Genomic DNA, 23,816 nt, shown 5'->3' with positions numbered 1-23,816 from the left:
AGCTGCTCAACACCCGATACCCTCCATCGACTGGCAGCTATACAGAAAGAATGTGAGTTCCATGTTGGCACTCGGGTTAAGGCTCAGAGAAGAGTAACCAATATTCAACTGTTCAGTTGAGCTGAAATGATAAGCTGTGGATGTAGCTTTTCAATTATAATTAGGGCTCTCGGTTTAATGGTATTTATTTTTGGGCCATTTTCGTCTGTATTTATCCATATTTATTTTTTTGCCATTTTATCTGTATTTATCCATATTTATTTTGTGTTTTGCGTATAAATGAAGTTGTGAAACTGTACATTTCCATATCTATTTAACTGATAGACGCAAACTCATACTTTGATGTCTGTCGCGTTGTAGCTATTTAAGCTGCCAAATGTTACTTACCAATACACCCCTGGTAATTACTAGCATTATGCCATAAATGTAAGTTGACATATGCCGTTATTTAAAGAAATGTCATCCTGTTTTTTAATTTCTCATGCTGTCCATCTGCTCAGCTGCTGGCCTATAGTTCATGAAAGACAGCACGGAGAGTCACTTAACAGAAGCACAATTTTCTGTATTTATCCACTTTTAAAAATCAATGCAGGCAGAAAACACATTGTTTTCTGTCTGTACTTATCTGTAAAAATCAGTAAAAACGGAAAACAGGGAGGCTCAATTATAATATACATACTCTGATATTGCTGTACCATCTCCCTCTTAGTTCATCTTGTAAGCAGTGCCCGCATCCACACAATTTCAGTCTCTTTGCAGGTGACAGTGAAACCATTACTACCAGTCACAGAACCTTTACAAGGTTGACTATTAACAATTGTGTTCACCCCTGACTTCACCCTCACATGCCTACCCATGGGACAGTCACCATCTGGTCACTGGTGATTATTTCATTAGCAATTCCAGCATGGGCTTTTGATTATGGTTTACATGGTGTGATACTGATCACAAGTTCTAGAAGTCTATTCCATGAACCCATCCCATCTCTACACTTTCCACACAGGGCGATTGGTTGCCTACTGCTGTGGGCGAATGGAAAGCAAAGAAGGCAGCGTGCTGATTCTTCGCTGCCCATCACTCCCCTTAGAGCCCCCCGAGCCATTTGCGTATTCTTGACCCACAGCCTTTGCTCAGTGCAATGGGTTCCACAGCGCTAAACTATGGTACCAAGTAACAAAAGCATTGATGAGTACCTGTAGGAGTACTCCAGCAATACTACTTCTAAAACTCCTCAATGCCTTCGTAAACTGACCACAAACCACCTAAAATAGGAATAAACTGGGACTATTCATGGAAGTGTCATATACAATTAGTACAAATAGAAAGGACTGTACCCTCTTTGCACTTTTACTATCAGGATGTGGCCCTTTCAACGACGTGTTTGAGTGCATGAAGTGATACTCCTGTCATGCAGCTTTACGTACTCGTTAGTGCCTTTGTGAATGAAACTCTATGTCTCGGCTTTGGAAATGATGCACTTACCCCCATCATTTCAGTCCTTTTGCTGGAGGCAAACAGTGTACCTATCAGGGTGAATTCATAGTTATGCCCACATTTCCAGCATCTCTCTTGCCGTCCCTTCCAGAACCGCATACAAGGTTGCCTATCGCCAAGGGTTGAGGACGGTGTCAGCGCCGCTCTACGCCTGCTGCCCTGGATGGAAGCGCGTGAGCTCTCAGACCCACACCTGCAGCAAAGGTAAGCTTTCCACCATTTAGTAAAGACTTCAACGCTCATCGCAATAGCAAAAGCTGGTTTTTCTGTTAGCTTATTCCTTTGATTGAATTATTGTACCCCAAAGTGTGTCACAATATCCATTTCTAAAACATCCTTTTTTATAACATGTTTAGCATGCATTGAAGTGTGTTTTTTTAATGTAAAGAAGCTTAAACATTATGGAATTTACATTGTAAATGTTTGTTAGGACCAGGACACAATATATATTTGTGATACCTTCCCTGTCCAGTACTTAATGTTAAATATGATATAAATATAGTGTGTGTTTATGTGTGGCAGGGACTATGCACCAATTGGACAATTGTCTATCTGCCCAATGCATGCTCCTCGTGAGCAATCAATATCTTCAGTCAGAGGAAAGGGAAGTCTGGATTCAGGAAACGAAAGAAAGCTGGGGATGTTAGGTGAATGCCAGCGATACACCAGATGCTGGTGCTAAAAGCCCCTTTTTACCAGCGTGGCTAGGATTTTAAGTTATTTACCTCAATGCACTCAGTTAAGAAGGTAACTTACTGATGAACAATTAAAAATATTACAGTATAAAAACAACACATTTAAAGCATTATTTGAAAAGTGAAAACCTCGCAAATACTGGCCCTTATCTTATGGAAAATGAAAATTAAAAAAAATAAACTTTGTAATAGTGTGTTATGAAAGCAGTGATTCTAAAATATCAACCTTCAACAATCTCAACACCAAGACATCGAATAGCATAATGTTATTACGTACGTCTATGCTGAGTTAGAAAAGTGAATCTACACTCAATGACGTAGGTTTACCTTGATGAATGGCTGCAGATCATGGTTTGGACATACAGTGCATATCAATTTCACAGATCTTTGACCGCATCAGCCCACTGCGAGCCCTTTGCAGGCAGTAATAGCCGCAAGCGAGGCGTAGGAGTGTGTGTGGCATCAATGCAACATTGCCGGCGTTGGTGGACCACATCTGGTACACCATCACACGTCTGGTTCTTTGCCAGAGGGACATGCGTATAGGTTACCTGGAACCCCAAAGGCCGATATGTCTGTACAAGAAGGAATGTTATACAATGGCTCAGAACTCAGCCTATTGATGCTAAGAAATATTTATTGACTAGATGTATTTAACCGCTTAATGAAGGTAGGGCTGTCTTCTGCTAATAGCCCATGCCTTTCACACATGGATAACATGATGGTAGGAGGAGACATGCTGGACCGTTCTCGTGCCCGTTCGACTTCTTCGCAGCGCCAACGCTATAATCTTCAGTTTGGACTTTGCATTTACACCATTCCCTCCCGTGTCTCCCAGGACCTTTGGGTAGTTACAGAGCTTGCCCCACTGCACCTTATGGGGGGCAGTTCCATGTACCACCTAAGGAGGGCCTTCTAATGTTACTCCTGAGCCTCCCACACCCCATTCTCATCTCCCCGACATCCTTACAGGATGTCAGGAGCGCTCACGTGGCACCCTCCTGGTAGTCATCATCTGCACTGTATACTGTCTTCAGCCTTGTGAGGTGTGACCTTTACAGGACCAATGCGACTGGGCGAGGCGGCAGCAATGGCGTCTGCAGTGGAACACGAGGCTTCCTGTGGTCAGTCTACAGTAAAGCACTCTAATCCCTGTTGGTGAAGGAGCGTCACCTAAGACCCATTGGAAATCTACTCCGGTAGGTTTTCATCTGCATTTTGAGTAGATTTCGTACTTTGGGGGATTCTCAAAGATCATGACAAAGAATTCTAGAAACTTATGACAGATATGTCACAAAACGTGTACACACAATGTTCGCATGGTTGTGAGTTTGTTGATGTTCACTGCACTTTTGTATAAGCCCCTCATTTTTGCATTGTACACTAGGGACCCTGTGTATTTTACGCTGCCAGCTTGTAGCTCCTCAACTGCGGTCAAGGCATCTGTAGGAGATACAAGTTGTACCTCGAAAATCCATCAGGTGTGGCACAAGACTTCACAAAAAGGGCATATTTAAGGAACCGACTGGGAATACTCCAGAACCCGTTCATAAAGAGAACATGATGCTGTTGGCAAGAAACATGCTACAAAGAAGAAGAAGCAGATCATATCCCAAGCGACGAAGAGAAACCAAACCGTGACATACAAAAGCCAGATACGACAATGTGTACACTTAGGAACATCTCAGCACCAAAGGAGCCCATGTGGGGGAAGGAATCCTTTCCTGGCAGCAGGAGAGCATCGCAGCAAAGGAGAGCTTTGATGTTTTATTCAGTTTCAGCAGCGATAGGGCAGCAGGGGAGTTTCACTTCAGTCTCCTTATCTCTATAGCAACCACACCCTCTGTGGAATATCCTTTTTCCATGTCTGACTCATCCTTGCTCCTATAAAACTGCTTTTTAAAATGTATTTTGTATTATTTTTTATGAAGTTTTACCCAGAGAAACACATATTCAAGGCAACCTTAGTGCACTTGTTTGAAAAACAAAGTGCATACAGAAAAACAGCGCGAGGAGGTGTTATAATCCAGTCAGACACGAGGACTGGGTCACCCCCCCCTAAGTAGGGCAGGGAACGCCACCTTGTCTTGATGGTCTGGGGGCTGGCGGGCCATCAGTTCAAGGAGTTTGGTTAGCTGGGCTACTCTGGGCTCCTCTTACATGTACCAAACCCTTCACCCAACTCTAGTCAAGACTGGCGGGGGGCAGCACCACTGACTTACGGCTTCACCAAACTCTAAGTGACCCCCTTAGACTTTGCAGGTGTGGTGGGCTGCGTGGCAGTCACTTCACATCCCCTTGAATCTCTGCTGTTAGCGCCCACTACTTTGGTACTTCTTGCGCACATTCACTGAAACATTATATTTGATCATATTAGTGTGCCCCTTTGTTTTAATGTGAATGTTATTCCTTCACTTTTCAGGGCTATGCGGGTTACCGTGCCAGCATGGAGGTGTGTGCGCTGGCACCAACAGATGTGGCTGCCCGCGAGGCTGGGGTGGGAAATACTGCCATACAGGTATGGACCTTGGGGCTCACTCCAGCTGCAGGGGTTGGTTTCTTCTTCCTGCATTCTTTTCTTTGTCTCCTTACCAGTCTCTATTAGCTGCACAGGAGGCGCATGCCTCCTTAGTCAGGAGTGTACAAATGGCCGAGCCCACCCTTGTGTCAACATGGAATTCTAACATTTTCTTTTCCAATTTTATTTGGCTTCTTAGGAAATGTGGTCAAAACAACCCGTCAACTCTCAGAGCATTGATTTTTAAGTAATTCCATTCCCCTTTGGTCAATGATGTTTGAATAACCGCCCTCCTCCCCGTGCCCAGTCCTTGCATTGACAGCATTTAGAAGTATTTCCAAAGCATCAGTTTAAAGATACTTCTTAAGCCCACGAGTTCAAGAGAAGGCAGAGGCTTTTCTCATCTGGGACCACCTCGGTTTAAGTATCAAGCTTTGCCTGCAACTGCTTGAACATCATCTCGTGCCCAGGAAACATCCCTTAGCTCTTGCTGGAGGGCAGGATTGCATTACTGCACCTCCTTCTGTGGTCCACAAGATGTGCAGGGCCGGGTGCAAGACTCACACCGCCTTTCATCCCCTCATATTGCCCTGCATTGCTTCTGGGTGCAGCCACTTCACATCGCAGTGCAAGGTCCAACGCCATGCTGGTTCTTCCATTTCAGATATTGATGAATGCAATGGCGGCAACCACGGATGTTCCCAAGACTGCGTCAACACAGCTGGAAGTTACCGATGCAGTTGTCGTAATGGCTACGCGCTCACTGTGGATGGGAAGACGTGCCACGTTGTGGATAAGGCCCCTCAGAGCTCCATGGCTCCAGCAGCGAACAGTTCAGGTAAGGGCAGTGCGCAGGAATTGTGTTCCCCCTCTACATTCGTGTCACTTTTTATGCATCTCCTGCATAGCAGGGGTGCGACCAGACTCAGTTGTGAGGCGGAGATGCCAGACAATGAATATATCCCCCGTTTGAGTGGATTTATGCACTTACTCGTCTGGGAATGTTCTGGTGGTTGCTGACCACATTTCCCGAGGGCTGATTGTATGTGTTTCTATGTTTATATTTTATTCCGCATTGAGGAGTTTATGTAATCACTGAAACTGAGAGGCGCATGTCCTGCCAAAGGCGCGGGTATATAAGCTCTTAGGCTAAAAGATTCACAGCTGGCCCTGCTCAGCATCCTTAGAGCCTTCTACGGGAGCTTGAGCGAGCACCATGTACATCATGGCAGCACCAAAAGGCGGCATGACTGCTCAGTATACTACTTAGTATACCTGGAAAATCTCAAGGAAGTAAGAAGTTTTCACTTCAGGGGCATGGGACTGCACCCGAAGCATCTGGGCCAACAATCTGCAACATGCACATCCTTACTCGCAACATTAAATTCAATGCACAAAATACACAAACTGAGTGGATCTGCCTCATGACACTCATTACAGCTTTTCATCAAAAGTTAGAAAGTGAACAGACTGATAATTCTACGGAATGGCCATGTCCCTCCTTGCTCCAGATTTGAGTTCTAGCAATTTTAAATCAAATGAATGTAGTGGTATTATATTAAGAAGTCAATGTTTGCGTTCAGATGTGTTTGTTTTGGCAGGACCATCCTTTAACACTGCTGTTGACCAGAAAGTGGCTCACTGTTGTATTGTTTTCAAGCCAGTTCATAGCAGGTTCTAATGACCAGCAGGAGAGACCTCAAAAACCTCAGATCAAGGGGACTGGAAATGTTGGTGGCCGTCCATTATTACTTTTGGTACGCGCTGTGACACATCAAACTCGTACCGTGAGTAATAATGCGCTGCTGCTAGCCCAAGCAGCCAATTCAAGCCAGCATTCAAGATGGAGGCCAAACGTTCACAGCGGATGCTGCAACATCACCTGAAGGAGGCTCTGCAACCTGCTGCAAAACTCACAAACAGACGATAGCGAGAAAGCACACCTTGAAGGCAAACCATGGCAATTTAGGCTTGCAAGCTGCCATGGTGGTTCTACAGCATGGCCTGAAAAGTGTAAGCAAAGGTACATTTACCTCAAATAGATGGCTTTGAGAGAGGTACATATCTTGTTGGTCATCTACTTGTCTCACTGTTTTCGAGGAGCAGCCAAATTATTTTTGTACGTTAGGATATTATGTTGGGTACAAATCACAGGTGGTTGGGCCAACTATGGCACAGTTAGGTAGGAACGTCATAGCCTTCTATTCCCCCCTGGCATCAACAAAACATTTTCTACTGGATATAGAGAATTTAAAGTCCGGCTGAGTTGAGCCTTTCTCATTGGTCCCTCTTAACCACTGTCTCAAATTTATTTGGAATTTTTAATATGTTTTCACCTCAGAGGCACGTAAAACTTTAGGGTCCTATTCAGCACTATGCGTTTACCCCCAATTAAAAAAACACAAGGGACACATGGGCGGGGGATGGTCTTTGTTATCAGTGTTTCACTGCCCTTGGAACATGGAGATTGTACAAAAATATGTCTTAGACTTAAGCTTAAAAATGATAGATTTGTTGCCATTTGATGGCCGCTTTCTTGATTTTGTTTGAGCATCTTCATTGGGATCAGCTTGTGGTATCGCGATCGGGTTGTGTTGATGTGATATTTAGCACTCAGATGTACTCTCACGCTGGAAACTGATGGGCATGCATTCTTCGTTTGTTAGCAGAGCATATTTTCCCACAGTGGTGGGAAATATTTATTGAAATGGATCACCAACTTTATTTAGTTGCTTGCATCTCAGTGGCCCATAAAGGCCTGCCACAGCTTAGGGCAACGACCAAGGCTGTTCTATACAAGACCAATTCTGATTTGATGGGCAGCGGTTCAGATTGGTTGAAGCAGCAAGTGCTGTAAGTATTTCTCAGTAGAGCCTTTTGACTGATCAGAATTTGTTGTGGTGTTAAGTTCATTCTGAACGGCAGCTGGGGCAGCCTAACCTTCCTCAACTACTTATCAGTTTGAGAAGAGAAGGTTTTTACAGTATTGTACTACTCCCTCAGTAAGATATTGGATTAGGGATTTATTCCTGTGTGTTTGTGGAATACATTCAATGTGCAATCTTGACTGTTCATTGACAGTCAGTTTAACTTTATGAAATAGTTGCTGACAAATCTACGTAGTCCCATCTTGTTTTCCCAGCCTCATCGCCACATTGTAGTGACTCAACGGATCATAGATGAGTAAGCCACCCTGTAGATTTGTCAAGAAGTATTTATTGAATTGAACTATGTATTGTAAGAGGTATTGTACCTCGAAGGTGTTGCGATCTGTCTATAAATCAGTGGTCGTGCCCAAAATTCAAAAAGCGAAATGGGGGGGGGGGCAGATCTTTTTCGTATGCCACACCACAACTATGAAATACGCTGCCCCGCCATATTGCTGGACTTGAAGATCACTATTTGTTCAGAAGGCAGGTAAAAACATGTCTATTTTCTGCAGATTCAGTGTAGAATTTATTTTCTTTTTCTAATTCTTTTTTCTCCTTTACCTTGGTTTACGTCCTTTGCTTAATTTTTGGGCTTTTTAGCTCCTTGACACCTTTGGGTATTGCGTGCTTTATAAAATTCAAATCAATTCAATTTAGAGCAGTAAATCAATGAACATTTTAATGAAAGCTCAAATATCCCAGTTTAAAATTCTATACAGCATTTTGTATTTCCATCAGAAAATGGCTCGTAAAATTTGGGGTCTTCAAATTATACTTCCACCAAACGAAGTGACAGATTTTTGAGGTGCAAAATCTGTTCTGGGCGAATTTTTTAAATGTATCAATTCCATGTTGTTGGTGAAGTCTTGCAAATTTCGAACATCTCTGGTTCTAAACAATTCAAAGAAAATTTATTATTACGAACACATCTGTTTAAAAATATCCTAACTTGGAGTTTTCAGGTATTCGACAAGACACATGCAGTAAAGAGAGACCAAATGAGAATTTTGGTGAAACAAAGTGACTTCTAAATGTTTGTCATAGTTATCTACAAACAACTTAGTTGAAACCCATGTGAGCATAATCGATTTTGATTTCAACGTTTGTCATGTAATCAATGATAATGCATATTATTTATTTATTTATATGTGTATTTTTTGTTTCATTTTTCTTCCCCGTGGAGAAACTCTTTCCATGCGTTCTGACAATGTCCAAACAACTAGGATTAGTGAGATACCATCCATCCAAGAACAACTATGAGTAATTATAATTGCATGTTAAGTATTACCCCATTTGCACAACCATCCAGCCCACTCATAAAAGAGCAAAATAAACTCCCGACACGTTTCACTCAATTAGAGCGGTTACCTTCATTCATTGCAAACATTCTTTCCTAAACGAGCCGTGCTTTATTTTGTGTCCCTTTCTTACATTGGCTGCATTTGATTATGTACATCAGTGGTTCTTAATCTTTTGCCTTCTGTGGACCCCCACTTAATCATCATTGGAATCCAGAGACCCACACTGAGTCGTTACTGGAAGCAGGGGCCGCCACTAAAGCAATTTCGATGACTTGAAACTCCACAATACACAAATATACAGAAACAAACCTTGATCAAACAAATACTCAAAGAACTTTAATTTCATTCACAAAAGTAAAAGTTAAAAATGTTAACTTTAATGTGAAAGTTGGAGCTCTTGTAAATTCAACTGAGGCCGTTCATCATCCACACGCTATTCTGATTCATGCATTTGCCCTGCTGCCTCGAGCCAATCTGCGGACACCAGCTTAACGTTTAGCCTCCAAATTCAAATTCCTTCACATTTACAGACATTTTAAGATTTTCAATTTTGCTTCTTTGTTTATATAAACTTTATTGATCCGTTAATAATATTTAATTTCCAAATCAGACACCGAACCCTGAGTAGACTTCGCAGACCCCTATGGGTCTCTGGACCACAAGTTAAGAGCAACTGGTTTACATCTCTTCTATCCCAAACACTTGAAGGTTCGAGGAAATGAATCATTTGGTTGTACAACTGGCTCACATATGAAGAAATACATGTTATTCGCTCTCTGACTTTTTAAAATTCTTACTTAACCTATGAATGTCTTAATAGATAGACCAAAAGCATCATCATATGAAACCAGTGCTTAATTTGAGCCGGCGTTTTCCTGTGCTCGGCCCCGGCACTTAATTGTTAACACCGGCATTTGTGACATTCTGACATAAGGTGGCGCTGCCTGGCTAATTTAGAGATGACCACAACAATTATTAATTTAAAATACATTAAAAATTACTATTACTTGCGGCCCAAGCAATTCTTATAGCTTTGTAGGCCTGAAATAGTCCAAACTGTCACACATGTAGGAGGGTGATGGTTAGTAAATGTGTTGTTTCTAACATTGGCAGCACGGCAGGAGCAACGTGTGGTGCAAGCTGCAGTGGCATCCTGATGCGAGCCCTGGCCCTTTTTTTTTTTTTTTTTTTTAATTAAGCACTGAATGCAACCTTCCCAGAGCCAAAGGTCTCCTCCTTCTCCCTCCATGCCCCTTCACTCCAAAAATTAAAATTCCAGCCTTCTTCCATCATCAGCCATGAAAAACGTATATGTCTGCCAGTGAAGATGTGTTCTGGCTCGATTACAAATCACAGCACATACCGCCTTCCAAGGCAGATCTTGCCCACATAACAACACTGCAGAGCAGTCAGGCCTCATGCACATTTCTGTGGGCACATATGATGCCACTTAGCACTCACAGAAGCAGCAGCCAGACCCCACTACACGAGTGTTTGCCAGACACCACGATTAACTCGTTGGTTGACAGAACATCTTGGCCGCAATAGCCCAAGGGATTTGAGAGCACCTGCCCAGTCTGCCTGCGAAAACCAGACTGTAGCGCCAGCTCGGCTCAGGGCCACTGGCAGAGATGAGAATTGTCTGCAGCACACACGGTGTTAAGAGTGTGCTTGTGGGTCTCTGATTTGTTTGTGTGTTTTTACAACGTGCAACTGTAATTTTATCTGAATGGTTTTTACTAAAGAAAATATATTATATACAAAACAGAGGCCAGAATGCTACATCACAAAATCTTACAATAGTGCAGGTGTTTAAAACATCCAGGTAACAAGCATTGGCATAGCCAATAGGTCTCGCCTTTGGGACCTTATAAGTGTTTAGCCATGCAACAGTTGCATTACTAAATACTCATAAGGTCCCAAAAGCGAGACCTATTGGCTATGCCAAGCGGCCGCGAAAGTGATCGCGATCGTGATAAAACATCAAAGCGCATGCACTGTAGCTCCAGGCTGGTCTGGTAGCAATTTTTGGAACCCTCTCAATAAGTCTCGCCAGACCAGCGCATGCGCTGGGGCAGGCGAGACCTAAAAATGACCAGGCTAAAGATTAGCTTTGGTTTCAAGCATTCTAGTGCTGCTCCTGCTGACGTGCAAGGACTAGTTCCCCCAACTTCTGCTCTTTGTATTACTACGCGAGATGTCACTAACGAGGGAATACCCTCGACCTAAAAAGTACACTTATTCCAATGACACAGGATGTGACGTGCCTTGATTCAGCCACTTCAACTAAGCAGGCACTAGATGGGGTAGAGTGGCGGAGTTGCCACGCGGGGATCTAGATTATGTGTCTGATTTCCGTACACTAAAACCGTGTGATTCTGGACAAATTAGTTAGAATACATGTGTTTAAAACATATGAAATGTAATATATTTTTTAAAATGTGAAATGTAATACAATTGTACCTATGTTATGTAAATAAAATCTGTAAACACCACACCTTAAGTGCACAACCATGTATCGAGTCCCGCCTTCACTAATGTACAGCGCTCTTTAGCTAGCAAGTGGCGGTCAGGTTATATAAATATGATATATAGTAAAGGTTGTTCCACTGAGGATCGTGATAAACATTGCTTTTTGGCCTATGGCGTTTCAGGGGTCAAGATTTATATCAGGAGTGTCTTTCGTGTGCAAAGAAAGCCTTTGATCTCTTAAAGATTATCAGGATAATCATTGAATATGTAAATTATTTTCCAAATATAAATATTTTATGTAGGTGTGTCTTGCCTCAATATCCTGAAAATCCAGCCCGTATGTGTCTGCTCCTGGACCTCCGTTGGACACACCGGACTTATAGAAACTAACGTACACCACAGGTGTGACCAGAGTTGGTTCAGGATGTCTGAAGCCGGGCTAGGTGTAATCACAGACTATATAGGAGACTGCCATTTAAAATACTTTTGGTATTCTTGTCTCATTGGCATCCTCACACTCCGTGATGGCGCTGGCCCTCAGGGTTCAATGTTGGACACGTCTGACATAGCGTGCGCCATCAAGGCCACCACTCGGACACGTTTGTAACCATTATCACCACGCTGGAGGGTCCAACTAAACAACTGTGAGAAGACTGAAAACTTCTTGATGTCTCCCTTGGAACTCAACATTAGATTGCATTTGCACAGACGTGTTCTGTTGAGAGTGGCAGTCTCTTTTCATCCCCTTGTAATGAAGTAGTTGTATTTCCCAGTGCCCCTTTCAGTCTATGTAAGGTATGTTTATCCCTGTATTAATACAATATCTCTCCTCACTTAAAAATGTACAGAAAGAATCAAAAACGATTAAAAAAATAGCATATATGACCGTTTCATCATATTGTCCGCTCTTCTCAAAACTGGAGCTTAGAGGTGAAACCAACCAGAGCTAGTCCGACTGCTTCCACCTCCTTGCAGTTCAACGAGTTTCATGCATTGAGAAGACCACTTGCTCTGTGGACACATTAAAGTCTATTGTGGCCGACCACCCATAACCACTGGCCACAGTTAAAGACTATAAACTTCAGAGCTGTGGTCTGCAGTGGTGCCCCTGCCCTCGGAAGCCCAACTTGAGCTCCTTTCTGATGTAACAAGTCATCTGAGATTATCTTCTTCGGCCAGCCCTCTGTGAGCAATCGGAGCCAATGGTGGCCCGAATAATTCTCTCCCCCCTGTGCTGCCCAGTCAAGAACCTGGGTGTCCACATCCACAATGCGCTCTTGATGAAGTGCCAGGTTCAGGCCCTGGTAAGAACCTCTTTTGGTTTACTGAGGATGTTAAAAAAAATTCCTTTAGCTTCTCCCTCCGGATTCCATGAAGATAGTAGATAGATTATGCTAATGCCCTCTACCTGGTACTACCGGACTACCTTCTTCTGTGCTTTCAGGTAGTGCAAAATTCAGCAGCCAGGGCGATCCTCAGACTGAAACCTAGGTCGCATATGACCCCTCATCTCAAGGCCTTACATTGGCTTCCAGTGAGGGAGCGGATTAAATTCAAGGCCATAGTAATTTTCTTCAAAGCCTTCCATTGCATGGTTGCCGGCTATCTTAGAAAGCGAGCTAGCCGCTACACACCTACTAGAGCACTTAGATCATCCTCCGCTGATTTGGCCTGCATCCCCAAGACACGCTTGGCGCGTAGAGGTGGTAGATCTTTCGGGCTCCTAGGAGCCCAAGCATGGAACAAACTGCCAGTGGCTCCGAGAGCATCTACAGATCTAACTCACATCAAGAAACTGCTGACAACATGGCTTTTTAAGAGCTAAGGCAGCCATATGAGAACTGTTAGTGCTGGGACACTCCTGCTGGAGCAGCTGTGCGCTTTATAAGGACCGGTCATTCATTCATTCATTCATCCGACGGGAGCTTCCAGATCCATCAAAGCTGGAACCCAGAATTCCAGTAGAGGTCAAATAAATATCACTAGATTTAACCTTGCAGAGGGCACACTCATTGCCAGTGCCTTGTAGCCAAGATCTGTCTTTGGGAGACATCTTAGTCAATAGGAATAAAACATGTTTCTGAATCTTTAGAACACACCGAAAGAAAAAACACCCATTTGTGTTTGAAACCATCCTTCTATACATTCTAAACCTTGAACTGGAGTTATCTTGGATTTCTTTTTAGTTTACCTGGATGGAGTTCTGTTTGACTCTGATGTGAGAGTAGTAGCTAATCATCCAGGTATGGGAGTAATGGTATCTCCCAATTGTGTGATAAGTTGACCAGAGAGGCCAGTACCTGTGTGAGATTACAGGGGAGAACCCAAAACTGGAATTGCTGATCCTGGATGAAAATCAGAGAAACTTGTTGTGGTGCTCTCTGAAAATCAGGGCCACATGATTCTGCATCCTGTAGGATCAAAGTGACCATAAGCTCCCCTGACTGGATCCATGGGATTATTCTCTGGATTAGTCCATCTTTAAATGGATCTAGTATTGGTACGAAGCCTCCTGAGGTCTTTTCTACTATAGCAAGTGAATGGAATAAATGCCTTGGCCTTCCTTCTTTAACAGGCATTGATACCACTGCCTAATTCAGGACCAAATATGTTAGTCCTTCTATAAAGCCCCCGCCTTTATTGCTCTCTTTGCGATGGGAGCTAGGATTAAGCCAAAAGCCCATGCCTTTAATGCTCTCTTTGCAATGGGAGTTGGGATAAAGCCAGCCTTGGAGAAATAGAGGATACGTCTAAAGTGGAATTCTGCATAATAATCAGCACCAACAGATCTAACACATCCTTTCCCCAGGATTTGACAAAGTCTTTGTTACAACATACCATTCCTGCCTCCGGATCAACTATTCCATAGTCGCCAGGAATGGTACAACGCTTGATTTACAGATTGCTTTCTTAATGTGTAACTTTTGGAAGAATGATGAGACAGAAACTACTTGATTCTTAGACGAAGATTTTCCCTTAAACAGTAAGGCATCCTTTAAGGCCTCAGTGATGATCCCATCAAGCTAATTCTGGAAATGTTTATGCCTTAGAAAATAATTTGTAACAGTCAGTGGTTTTCTCTTTTCAGTTTCTCAGTCCAATTTGACGCTGTCCTAGAATGGATTCACCTTCTACCAGAGTTAAGGACAGGCTTTGTTTGAAAGGAACCTGGCACGTTGTTACATATATACCAGTAACTCAGAAGAAGTCTCTCGCTCTTGCATGGGACCTCCCGAGAGTCAAAGTCTTTTGCTAACAATTGGGCGGTGTACTCTGCATAAGTTACCCCCATAAAGCAAGATTAATGCTGGCATATGTCTTCTTCAGTGCTGACTTCATCCTCTTATCCACTTCACTCAGAAGGAAGGCCCTCTTCTGAATTAACTAGTGTTTTCCCTGCTCAAGTTGCAAGCATTGTGTCTGTATTTACTGCACAGGTTAGAACTGTCTTTGCACTTCAGCATATATATCTTTTGCATAACTCTTGGAATAGACCTATGTTCCAAATGTTTGTTCCCTCAGAACGGTGTACAGGTTACTGCACCACACATGACCGCAATCTCATTTGCCTTAATACAAGTACTAGGGCCTATAATGCACTTGCAATAAGGCGGATAGGCTATCCGGCATGTTTGTGACAGAGTAACCTGTCCACCAAACTCTAATTCAGGCATTTAGCTCTTATTGCTGCCATTATATGACACCAAGCCCCGCACAGGATAAGGTAAACTTTCCATTTTGTTCTCTCTCAGACTGAATCAGTGCTGTACATTAGGCTTATTACTTTAACTTTGAGAAAAATAATGAAAACAAGAAACAAGAAAAGCAGAAGCAAACATACCTTGGATTTTTGTAACCGCCAAGAATGTCTGTCTGGAGGGCAGACAAAACAGATTTCCTGCAGAGGAAGTACCTTTGTATCCACCAATGGGTAGGTGGTGCTTAAACCTGCAATTTGTGTATTCATGAAAAAAGAAGAGGGACAAATATTGTATGTCTGAGGAAATGGCAGTCTTCAAAACATACTAACCGGAACGCGGCAAGTGATAAAGAGGTAATGTAGATTTGCTTGACTTCAAGTGTTGAAGCAATTATTTTTAGAACTATTCTCATCCGGAGCCACATTAGTTTACATTTTAGTTATAAAACTATAATTTGGGACTTGGCTAGTGAAATATTTGCCCTTCTTTTTGCTAGTTTAGAATTATTATTATTCATTTTGGTTCTTTTTCTAGCTTCTGCAACATCTGATAACACCAAGAACGAGATGCAGGAACTAAAAACTCGCATGGAAGCACTGGAGCAGGTAAGCACCCTTCTAAACTAAATATTGTATGTATTAAAGGTTTGACAATGCAAAAGATGTGTATATGTTTCAGTCTAGTGCCATCAGCAAATCTAGGCATAATTAAGTGGCTGAGGCCTGAGCTGGGAATGGATGCACAAGTCATGAGTATAGGCGTGCAAAGTTTACATTATGTGAAGTTCCCCATTAGTTTTTTTAACGTTTACTGAAGCCTGCAAAATTTCCTGGTTGGAGTTCCCCTTCACCTCTGCAAAATTATTCTGTTCATTTTGAACTAATTCTCATCGCATTGCATGATAATTCTCATATTATTCAAACTTACAAAAGTCTTGATTTTTAAGCTAATATGGAAAGAAAGTGCTTTTTTGGCTTAAAATCTCAAACTGAATAACGCAGTTTGATTGAGGATACAACACACTGTCTAATTGTACATAGCCACTCAACTTTAACGTGAAGGCACTTTGGAGTGCGGATTTGAGACCACCACTTTCAAAGTTCAGCAGCCGCTGGTGCACCCCAAAACATTTACTTAATTAGAAGTTCTGTAAAGCACCAAAACATGTCGCGGGGCACCCACTTCAGAGCACTCAGTGCTGAAATGTCAAACCATTGATTCAGTCCACGAATCTTCAGGAAGGGGAAGAATGTTCCGAAGGAACGTAGATCCACGCCGAATGGTATAGGAGGACTTTGGAATGGGGGAGATTCGAGGAGAAAGCTATCAAAGATATTGGGTATTGGAAAGATCCTAATGGTTACCATTGTCCTCCTCTTGATTTAGAAGGTTGACCCATACAGGTGTACCACCCCATACATAGCATTAGCCAGGGGCTGCCAGAATCAGGCATAAACGTCAAGCCAGCAGTCCCATTCCTGACAGGCCTTAGAAACACAATATTAGGCAAGTAGGGCCATATGTATGAACACATTTTCCCATAGACACAAAATGGGTAAAACCCTTAGATACATCTGGCCTGTGGTGCTTTATGAAACCAAGTTAGTATTGTAAAAACAATATTAAATCAAACAATGTTAAATCATATCAAACATGCCTTTGACTTCTCTGATTGCTCTGATGACATTATTCCTGTAAGGCAGGACTGCTCTGTAAGTTATTGCCATCCAAGGGGGAAAAAAACAGCAACTTCCCTCTCCATTTGCATCACTCTGAGTTACTGCAAAATCATGTGTGGTTTACTGAATGATTTGGTGCACGAGTTTCATCAGTTTGTGAGAGCAGATGCTCCATAGAACTGGCTATATAGGTATGACACCATAGACTCAAGCCAGACCTGACCCAAATGCTCTGTGGATAATTGAATTGAAGAGTATGGTGCAGCCCAGGTAGCTGCCTTGCAGATCTCGTCCAGGGAAAGCCACGCCGAGGGGTTACCAAAGGAGGAGTTGATCTCTTTGGCAGTATAGCAGTGAGATATGCACGAGGCATTAGAACATGTGACAGTATCCAAGGGGAGTGTCATACCTGGACATTTCCACCACAGGGTACAACAGTGTGGTTGATGCGGACTATTGGCTCTTTTCCTAGATTTAGATTGTGATGTTTTTTTTATTCAGTCTGGAATGAGGCTATGGGGAAAACAATCTCCTTGCTATTGCGGGCTTCTGGAATGAAGAGAGAAATGTCGATGGATGCATGTTTTGTGAAAAAAACAAGTACTGCTCAAAGCAAAAATAAGCTTACTTTACGCTCTTTCCTGGCATAAGTAATAGTTGCTATTAAAAAAAAGCCCATCTTCCAAATTCAAATCAATTGAAAAAATATAAAATCGCAGAGTCCTGGGCTACAGGATTCAGATTTAACTGTGAATGTGCTTGAAGCTACCCCTTCTAGGAGCACAGACCAAAATACTTTGTAATAAAGATAAGGTCCAAACCCAACACGCCCAGACACACATTGCACGAACTTCCACAAGGTTAGAATCCCACAAATGCCATCTATGACTACGAGTCTGCAGTCCAGTGTTTGGCTACGTGTGCCCATCTGGACACAATGCTGGTTGATTTCCAACGAAATACTTTTTTTTGGTTCTACCATCGCACATCGAACATTAATGTAATATTCACAGCAACCAAACGTGCATTTCATTACATTCCGTTTAAAAACTGCACCGTGAGGCCGCCTGCAACAAAAAACCAAGCATAGGCATAGTCAATAGGTCTCGCCTTTGGGACCTTATAAGTGTTTAGCCATGCAAGAGTTGCATAACTAAACACAAAAAGTGAGACCTATTGGCTATGCCAAGCGGCCGCGGCCGTGAAAAGTGATCGCAATCAAACATCAAAGCGGCCGTAAAAGTGAACGTAATCGCGGCCAAGCGCGGCGCGCGCGCCCGTGCACATGCACTGTAGCTCTAGGCTGGCCTGGTAGCACTTTTTGGAGCCCTCTCAATAAGTCTCGCCAGACCAGCGCATGCGCTGGGTCAGGTGAGACCTAATAAGGGTAGTTCAGAGTCCGATGGTTGGTTCGTATTACACGTGCCCACGTTCCTGCTACGTCAGCCCATCTCTTGGAGACGAAATACGACAATACTATTTCATCTTTCTCTCCAGAAAATGCAGCTGCTGCTGGCTCCACTGAACACCCTATTTCCATCAACTTCGGATGACGTAAAGACGGATCCAATGCGAATCCTGTCTCACTCCTTCCAACAGCTGGACAGGATTGACTCTCTGAGTGAGCAGATCTCTTTCCTGGAAGAAAGGCTTGAAACATGTAAGTGCAAATCTGTATAACGAGTTAACCGATGTAATAGATATTTGGTCCTAGTTTAAAAAAAAAAAAATTACATATTTATTGTGCATGACTGGCTTACAGATGTGCACTGTAGCGCGTACAGCGGCAGCCATGTTGGGTGTATGCTGGCCACTGAGCATTTTGCTTTGCATTCAGCAACTATATGTCTACCACTCTGGCCCTCAAAAGCAGCACCATGCAGTTATTCTGCACGTTACATTGATCATTAGTTGCGTGGAGATATACTTGCTACAGTGCACTTCTCTAAGCCAGTCATGCACAGTAAGCTGAATTATTTATTTTGAGTTACATTCGAACAAGTATTGTTCATTACATTGTTTTGTGTGGTTGTCACAACTGACTTCTATTTACTGTATGTGCAACTGATGCTTACTATTTTAACTGATTTACAAAGTATGTCACAAGTACTTTTTTTGGTTCGTGCATTGACTCTTGAAAAAAGGCTACGGCCGAAACATGGCAGAAGCCAACCGTCAATAAACTGTTTCTTGCAGGAGTGTCTGAGCGTATCTTTTGTACAGGGAGGGGAGAGGTGTGTGTGTGCGTGCGTGCGTGCGTGCAAGTGTGTGTATATTTATATACACAAATAGATATAGAGAGGTTTAACTTTATTTATACTTACCTGCATGGTGAAGGCATATGTATGGTTAAGGCATGCGTTGTATAAACATGGTAAAGGCATGCATTATAAAGTTGTTCAACCGCACAGTGTTCTTCCACCAAACCAACATCTAAAATAAGAAACACTTCCAACTTCTTTCCACTACTAACAAGCATTTGCAATGCAATAGGTCTCGCATTTACAGGAGTTTGTGCTATTGGCATTGTAAAGGACAATAGCTTAAATTCTCACAAATGCGAGACCTATTGCATTGCAAATATTTGTTGCTGTTTACAAGCACCCTATGCTGCGCTTTCACATTAGAGGCCATGCCCCCTTCTTAAGACGAGCCGCGTCGAAAGAAAGTTACATGGCCGCCATTAAAGTGAAAGCGCAGTATGGGGCCCTTTTATAAAAAAAAGCATTTGTCTGTCAACTTGACAAACAAATGCTTTTTTTGGTAAAAGCGCCCCATGCCGCGGTTTCAATTTAATAGCATCTGAAGACCTTTCTTTAGATGTCGCTCTTCTAAGAAAGGAGCGCGGCCTCTATTAACATAGAAGCCCGGCATGGGGTGCTTGTAAACAACAAAAAAAAAAAGTGAATAAATAGTAAAAAAAAAACCAAAAAAATTACTTGCGTCCGCGTCACAAATAAACTAAAGGCACGGCTCCTATTGTGGCGTGCTATAAAAAAATAAATAAAGGGTTCTTAAGAGACAGTGTGTTTTGCCTGCAACAACAGGCAGGTGAAAACAATTTAACAACATTGTGCTCAGAGGCTCTAATTAAAGCCTACCAAGTACCAACACACGTAAGTGGGCCAGTCCTTATTGGAGGTTACAAGATGAGACAAGGCGGTACTAAGGAGTTACTACTAAGCCTATTGACTAATGAAAAGCTACAGTTTACAAAGGACAATGACACAAGCAAATAAGAAAAAATGGGCGGGAAGTGGACAGAGCTTCAAGTCCATACCTGAATACAGTATGCCTCACCGAGCAGCGCATGCGCTGCCCAGCCTCGACCTAAAAACTCAAGCAATACTTGGTGTCCAGAAACTATCCCCCTAATACCCTTTATAGCAGCATCCTTCACCGGTTCTAATATTGGAAGAAAAAAAAAATACCTCACTCAACAGCTTCCCTTTTCCTCACCCTTCACAAATATAAAGTAAATACACCTCTCTTACACAACCCTCTTCAACATTCCTCCCCCTCCTTATCCCAAACTGTCCACTCTGCTCTTTTTCAGGCAGAAAATGGTGCCACACTGACAGGCTTTCTGGGAGTTGGGGGTGACACAGGCAGAGCACAGCCCACGTTATTCTGTAACCCTTGAGTCTTTAAAGGCTAAAGAAAGAAGCGAGAAGTGAGGAAAGTCCATCACCTATTTTGTGGCTTTGTTTGGGCCGCGGGAGACCCCGAGTGTGGTGGGAGAACAGAGAGGATGCTAGTGATGTAACAGTAGTGCAAAAACAATTCTTGGTTTTCCACCGTTGGTCCGTTATAGCAGTGAATATTCGGTTTCTGACTCCAGATATCAAGCAGACAAAACAAACCATCTAAGGTCAGGGAGTCAGGATACAGCAGATACATGAGAGGTGGAAGTTACATAACAGATTTTATATGTGTAGGCATGTTGCTAGCATCATGATACTGTATGATGTGGAAATCAGATTGCTGTGAATGTTTGCTGCACCGGTGACTTAGTTTAATAAATACTTTACAAAAGACAATAAGAACTCCACTGTCTATGGGAAAGGCTGACATTTCTAAAGTCAACATTCCAATATAATGCATTTGCTTCCCGGAGGTAGATAAAAGAGAGGCTTGTAATAATTGACTAAATATAACTACTTAACAAAATTACACACAATCATTTTGTTTAGGGCATTTTAAGAAAAGACGAACTTTAATGATATACATTCTACAAATTGTATGCATTAAAAACAGTCAAAACTATCTTGTGCAAATTAAGAAGTGTAGAAATTATATCACTGGTTAAATATCTCCTACAAATTACGGCAGTATAGAAACTTCGATTTCAAAGTCATTCAAATTTTAATATTGACAAGTAATTTAATCAATTATCTGTTCAGGATTTCTTATAGTTTCAAAATTATTTCTTACTCAGGTGTAACTTCTGCAAGTTTTGCGTTTTTACTAACGATAGCTAAAGATAGTTTTGTAAAGTATTATTATAATTAAAAACATCTGTCTCTTTCACCTTCTTGTAGGTTCCTGTCAAAACCAACGCTGACGTGGCTGCGAACAAAACATTAGCGGCCAATCCACCGGCACGTCTGATCTCAAAGTTTGTAGGAGTCATTCGACTTTGAAAGCTGGACGTATCCCAGCGAAATACTTGAATTAAGATGGCCACAATGAATACAAATGACAAGCGTACAAGTGTGCATATCAATTAACTGTTTCTAGCAGTGTCCTCAATGGCAAACATTTTCGGTTGTGAATAGATTGTGATGCCTTATTTTTCACAGATCACCAATGCCTAAACAAGAAGAGGAATGATTGAAACGGACTGCATGCTCAGATCTCCAATTAGCTTCTATAGAACTCCAGTGAAAGGTTTCATAAAGAGAATTTAAAAGGCCCAGCTATTGTAAATCGATCGAATGATCATAAAACATATCCTTTTGGTTGTAGAGTTTAAATCACACTCATCCTACAGTGGGTAACAAAGAGTTTAAACAGAGAATTTAGGACCCTTTCTGTGAAGGGCACATCGTTAAATTTTCCTGTTGCCAACAAAGATGGATACATGCAATGCTAGAGGTGTGTTCTCAAAAGAAAATGTAAATACCAAATGTATTAATAAATAATTATTAGATTTGATAAAGAAAAGACAAATGTTTATTTTTAAAACTTATTTCTTTGTGTGGTAGTTCCTAAAGAGAAAACAAATGTGTAATGTTTCAAGAATATGATTTAAAGTTGTTTCTAACCAGTTTATTTATGAAGTGTTACTCATAGCACTGCAACAAAACAACAACCTTGCCTTGATTCAGGCCTAGTAGAACACATTAACAGATGAGTGTTTTATCTTAAATATGGAAATCATTTTTTTACAGTAGTTTCTCTATTGGAATACAAAATATTGTTCACGTGACTGTGAGGTTATATAAATAAATACTTTACCTTGGCAGACCTTTGTATTGACTTTTCTGGAGTCTCTATGACAACGTTTAATTGTTCACAGTTGTTTTAAAAACCATTCAAGCAACACTAGACTACAGTATGACAAAACTAGAATCAAGACGGCAGATTCCAGGCACAATGCATGATGCATGTAACTTAGACAATAAATTACTATGCCAATGACACTAGCCTTCTAAATATTTGTATATACTTATCAGTTTCATATATTACTCTCTGTGTTGCCCTTCACTTAAAGAGGCAAGTAGTTCAATGCTATTTGGGTGAAGTTGGGGCACTGTTGTTCTTTATATATGCCACCACCACCGTGAAGAGTTCATAAATGGTGAATTTGAACGGTTCATTGGAAGACATCTGGGTCTAAGGGTATAGGGCATACATAAATTCCATGGTGCTAGGGAAGTATTCAAGAGTATGTTTGAATCGCAGTGTGGATCCATTTATGAGGCTCAAAGGTCAGATTTATTATCCAGCCTGGTATTATTGCCTTTTGCACTGAACCACCTCACTGCAGTACCCTTATTGAATGAAATTAAAACCTAAACAAAATGAAAGTCAATAATCACATTTACAAACATTAAACATACATGATGCAGTTCCTTGTGACACACTATGAGGGTAATACATAAGTATATAACTGAGTTAATTTCATAGTTAAGTGTCATATTTACCACCACTGAACACATTTCAATATCCACACTGGCACACAGATATGCACGGGCACATTCAACTCTCTTGCAATTTTCTGAGCCTATATAGGGAGAGGCGGGGGGAGGGTTCATTGTCCAGCTGTGACAGCACATTTAGTGGCTCTTTACGATTAAAGGTACTCATCAATCTTTGTCGGTGCAATGGACTGTTGACAACATTTTATATTCACCCTAGTTTCCCCACTTCACTTGTAGATGTAACACTTTATTTTTTGCTGTGAATGTCAGTTATTCACAGACTTCCTGTACTTCAATTTTGCACTGCTTCACAAACCATTCCATTTCTTTTCTGGACCATGTTTCGGAAGCTGGCAAATTGCTTTTTTCTAACTGTTGCATCCCCGTCGACTGGTGAGACCCTTCCTAACATATGAAAAACACCAGGCACATACCTACACTTTACACAATTCAACTTCTTGATGTTTCATTTTGTGATCATGTGCGCAGTCGCATAGCACAGGCTGTTGATAAACATAAAGTAAGGTATCAATTTCAAAAAGTATCTTGACCCTTTTCTTCAGTAATCTTTGAGTATTTGCAGACAAACTTAATCTTAATCTGTGCCATCACCAGGAACCAGTTGAGAATTTAAAGGGCACATACAGTGATGATTGTCCCTACTGTGACCATAAACTCTGTAACTGCAGCAGTATGCCAGCTGTCTCAAGGTAACAAGGTGCCCTCCTGCAAAGTACCAGGAATTGTGACACTACTAGTGAGTGAATGGAAATTGCACGGCCAATGTGGTGGTCTTGGAAACACTTAGCATGGGTGTTTTGTTTACTAAACATATCAAACTTAAGTCCAGGGCGTACCCACTTTGACCTCATCAAGCACA

General features: G+C 41.9%; 1 protein-coding gene across 3 annotated transcripts in view; it reads left to right on the top strand.

Moving 5' to 3' along the window:
- Positions 1–22,257, top strand: part of EGFL7 (EGF like domain multiple 7) — a 50,853-nt gene extending 28,596 nt beyond the window's left edge. For all 3 annotated transcript variants that reach the window (XM_085612919.1, XM_085612929.1, XM_085612938.1), the window contains 6 exons: positions 1,586–1,698; positions 4,612–4,707; positions 5,372–5,545; positions 15,646–15,716; positions 18,288–18,450; positions 21,332–22,257. In XM_085612919.1, coding sequence (XP_085469045.1) covers positions 1,586–1,698; positions 4,612–4,707; positions 5,372–5,545; positions 15,646–15,716; positions 18,288–18,450; positions 21,332–21,354 — 640 coding nt within the window. In that variant the 3' untranslated portion in view covers positions 21,355–22,257. The remainder of the gene's footprint in view (positions 1–1,585; positions 1,699–4,611; positions 4,708–5,371; positions 5,546–15,645; positions 15,717–18,287; positions 18,451–21,331) is intronic.
- Positions 22,258–23,816: the final 1,559 nt, after the last annotated feature.

Source organism: Triturus cristatus, chromosome 1_2 (genome assembly GCF_964204655.1).
Source record: "Triturus cristatus chromosome 1_2, aTriCri1.1, whole genome shotgun sequence".
Taxonomy (NCBI): Eukaryota; Metazoa; Chordata; class Amphibia; order Caudata; family Salamandridae; genus Triturus; species Triturus cristatus.
Note: the sequence above shows the minus strand (reverse complement) of the source record. Positions and strands in the feature narration are given on the sequence as shown.